The 4490-nt window shown below is 33.3% G+C and overlaps 1 protein-coding gene across 1 annotated transcript; it reads right to left on the bottom strand.

The window, feature by feature from the left end:
• Positions 1 to 1980: 1980 nt before the first annotated feature.
• LOC144555426 (large ribosomal subunit protein uL29-like) lies at positions 1981 to 3688 on the bottom strand. The gene is made up of 4 exons (XM_078303747.1): positions 3545 to 3688; positions 3311 to 3446; positions 3045 to 3201; positions 1981 to 2232 (listed from the first exon to the last, which is right to left on the bottom strand). The coding sequence occupies exons 1-4, from the start codon at positions 3546 to 3548 to the stop codon at positions 2158 to 2160; spliced, it is 372 nt and encodes a 123-aa protein (XP_078159873.1). The 5' UTR covers positions 3549 to 3688; the 3' UTR covers positions 1981 to 2157.
• Between the last annotated feature and the right edge of the window lie 802 nt (positions 3689 to 4490).

Here is a 4490-nt window from a genome sequence, read left to right as displayed (position 1 = left end):
CCTTAGGATATAGAATATTTAAAATTTAATAGTTAAGTAACAGTTTAATTATAATCTTGTTGTCTACACATAGTGAATTATACATTATTAAGAACATCTCAAGTCGCTAGTAATTGTTAAATTAAGTCTGTCTTCAAGTATTAATCATGCTTCTAATAATTGCACCAACTACCAATCATATAAAAATTAGACATAAATGAGGGTAAGCACTCTTTATGGTGGATAAATTGGTGGACAGACTCCTCTCCAGTCTCCAGTGAGCCAAATACTCTGCTTTTGAAATTGAAAGATATTAGTGATAAGTTAATGCACACACTATTTGTTTGTTTGAAATAATTAAGGTTTTTTTTTTTATGTATGACAAATAGGGTGAAGACAGTGTGGATCCGTATTCGAAAAATTAGTTCTTGATATTTAATACCTGTGTAAATATAGATACATATATAATTTTACATTTTAATTATCCGCATACATACAAATAGTAGATATATATTATATATTGTTTTGGTAGTAGGTTGGCAAATTGTCATCCTACGATTTTGCATTGATTAAAAAATTATGTACAAAAGTTCTAACGCCATCTAGATATACTAATTACAAGTACTGAATCCACCAGAATACATACAACTAAATGAAAGGAAAAAATGAATTCAGAAACACAGATAAAAGCTAAGATAATAAGGTATGGTCAACAGTTATCTATCCATAATTTTATTTCGCGTATTGTTTTTTCAACCAGCTTTCTCAGTCTTTTGCTTTTGATTGAAGATTTTATTGTTCCTTTCTTGCCATAACGCCCACAAGCTGATATATATCATATAATTTAATATATATTATGAACAAGTTATATTATTCACTATCATAACTAGATAAATATTATGAACTTTAGTAATTTTTAGTAATGTTTTTATATTATACTAATAAATGGTTCAATCCGATCCGTATCCATATCTGGAAATCTAAAAGAGATATAGATATGATTTTTACCACTATTCGTTCATTTTTTACGACGATTGTCAATTATTTATTTATATTTTTGAAATTGAAAGATATTAGTAAAAGTTAATGCACACACTATTTGTTTGTTTGAAATAACTAAGTTTTTTTTATGTATGACAAAAAGGATGAAAACGGTGTTGATAATATCCGATCTGTATTTAAAAAATTAGATCTTAATATTCAATATCCTTGTAGATATGGACACAAAATATATGATTTTACATTTCAATTATCTGCATACAAATAGTAAATATATATACCATATAATTTAATATTTATCAAGAACAAATTATGATATTCACTATTATAATTAGATAAATATTACAAACTTTAGTAATTTTTAATAATATTTTTATATTACATTAATAAATATTCAATCCGTATCCACAACCACAATCCATCTATTGTGTCCACATCCGGAAAATTATAAGAGATATAGGTATGGTTTTTACTACTATCCGCTCCATTTTCACGACGATTGTCAAATATTTTTGATCCATTCCAGAATTTGAGATTTCTTTATATTTTTAATGAACAAGAGCTGATTCCTCTCATCAATTGAACTTGCAAGGTTTAACCCACATTTTTCTCTCAAAAAGAAAAGAGCTGATGCCTTTAGCAAATTGTCTGATATATTTCTCAGTGAACCTCAGTGGAGCTGGTTATCGAATGTAATATTTTTCACGCCAAAATGAATATCTTAGCAAATTCTGTTATATTTCTCCGTTGTCAATTCTGTTAACAAATTACTAATCAAAGATATAAAATAGTCCAGAGTGTAGAACAGGTCTTGTTCCACAGTTGGTAACTCCAGTATGGAATCTTCGACCATAAACTAAAAACTTGTTCCCTCACAGACGTATAAATAAAAAGCAATATCCACCAGTGGCACATGACATCAGAACTCCAGTTGGCACAACCATCAACCCAAATTTGTGCATTTGGATTGGAAACGAAACAAACAATAACCAAAAGTACAACCAACAGTAAACTCAATAATCTGCTAAAGTATTTGCAAAAATGATATGCTAATTTCGCCACTGAGCCAAGAAAGAGGTAATACCAAAACACAACAAACATACATGAGAAACTTAAGTTTAAAATTGAGAAAAATGCACAAGTCTGGTATTGGAACTAGAGTAAAACAAAACGGCTAATCTAAGCCTTGATAGCATACTTTCTCATGGGGAAATATTTCTCTCTCTTCATCTCCCGCTCGGTCTTCAGGGACAACTGCTCAGCAAAACAAGACAACAACATTTCATTACAAAATTCGTTACATAGTAAATTCTGTTAGAAAGTTCAGTTCTACATCACTGCACACCAACACTTGGATTACAGAACCATCCAGACATTGTAACGTGTAATAGCCTCCTATATATGACCAACAGCACAAGAGTATGTCTAATGCAAGAAATGCTTCCAACTATTAATGAAGTGTCAATCACAAAAATTGGAGGATACAGAGAAAATATATGGTAAATAGGTCACCCGAATAAGCCACAAAAAGTGAAAGGTCCCAAGTTTTATATTGGAGGCATCAATGAAGTGCTTCAACGTTACATACCATGGTGAATTTAAGTTAACGCCTTCATTTCAATGGGTCAAAAACTAATTTTCAGACCACAATAATAAAAATGAATGGAAGGGAACACCTGGCAGTATTATTGAAGGTATGTTTATGCATTAATATTTCCTATTAACATCTTATGACCAAGAGTAGATAAATGCTTCAAGTATACTAATTATATCCCCCTGAAACATACCACATGTGAGTGATGCAACCTTGTATTATCCGGTTCAACTCAGGGGCAGGTCTAGATGATATGTACGTGGTCGATTGACCCCCATTTTTTTTCAATGTCAAGGTAATTTGTATAGTATCTTTCTCAATTTTTATCTCATTTCTAAAAAAATAAAATTGACTTCCATATTTATTGCTTATAGCAAACCCCATACACAAAGCATTCTAAACTTAAAAGTCTTGGACTAATTAACCTCCATTAACTAAGGGCACGCTAATAGACCAGAGCGCAAAATAAAACCTGGTGTTTGGTGAGGCGACGACGGATGGCACGGGTCTTCTTGGGCCTGAGATCCAACGGCTGATACTTCTTCTTCTTATAGGCCTCCCTCAGCGCAGACTTCTGCTTCTGAGAGATGACAGTCAAAACTCTGGCAATTGACAGCCTCACTACCTTGCTACACCAGCCACGAAACAAAAGCAATCGTGTTATCACGACAATACGACAATACTTAAAAGAGACGAAGGAGAATATCTAGATTTAGAGAGAAATTTGCGAAAGCGTACATCTTGGAGAGCTTGTTGGGGGCACCGCCGGTGACTTTAGCGACCCGGAGGAGGGAGAGCTCGGCCTTGAGGTCCTTGAGCTGACCGAGCAGGTCCTGCTTCGTCTTGCCCCGAAGCTCGTGCACCTTGATCCTCGCTGCATCATCAGATCAAATCATTACGCACAGATTATTATATCAGTAACCGAGAGATCGAGAGGGAAAGAGGTGACGCTAAGGTCTCGATTCCACTTACCCATTGGTGCTGTCGAATCGGAAGAACACTGCGAGAAGAGAGGAGGCCGCGGCGCTAGAAACTGAAGAAAGAAACAACGGCCAGTCGAAACAGAGTTATTTATATGTCCTGCTGGGAAAAACCTCTTTAGGGTAGGGTTTGGAGAGAGCGTGAGTTGGGCTGGGTTTGTTGAGACAGCTTACTTTGGGCTTAAAAGTAGAAAACGAAGAAAATGTTTCATTAGGCCGTTTTTTTTTCTTTGGAATCCCCGTAGATTTATGAGGAGAATCACTTTATATTTTTTTTTTCTGTGCGAAGATGAATAATATTTCATGATTTTCGTCGATATTTGTATTTCGGAAAAACTTCATATATTTCATGATTTTCATTAATATTTGTATTTTAGAAGAACTTCATCTCCCAATTTGGTGGGGACTTACGAGTAAGATTATTAGTAAATATTCACAATTCGATAATTTAGTTTCAATCCATGAATAGATAACATGAGGATTTTCAAAAAAGAATATTCAATAATTTATTTGATACGCATGTGGATCTCGAAAGACAATCCAATTAAATTTATCGAACTCGCATTTGAATTTTGCATGATTCAAATCCAGTATTATCACCGGATCGAACCGGCGGTTAAGCTTGAAAAATTCAGACCCAACTCCTTTAACGGTTTTAATTTGTTTAAAATATCATTTCAACTGCTGAACCGTTAAAAATCAGATAAGAGCATCTACATCCCTGAAACTATTAGAATTTCTATGATGTGACAATTTCTAATTCAGTTTTAGAAATGTGAGAAAGTTTCTTATTTAGAAACTATGTAGGAAAGTTTTTTATTAAAAAATTATTTATAAACTCTGTGTTGGCCAAATAATTGGCTCAAATTGTTTCTCTTTTTTAATTTGTTACTGACGTGATTTAATAAAAACCCTAAAATGAGTTTCAGAAATGTGAA

Source organism: Carex rostrata, chromosome 6 (genome assembly GCF_964058835.1).
Source record: "Carex rostrata chromosome 6, lpCarRost1.2, whole genome shotgun sequence".
Lineage (NCBI taxonomy): Eukaryota > Viridiplantae > Streptophyta > Magnoliopsida > Poales > Cyperaceae > Carex > Carex rostrata.
Note: the sequence above shows the minus strand (reverse complement) of the source record. Positions and strands in the feature narration are given on the sequence as shown.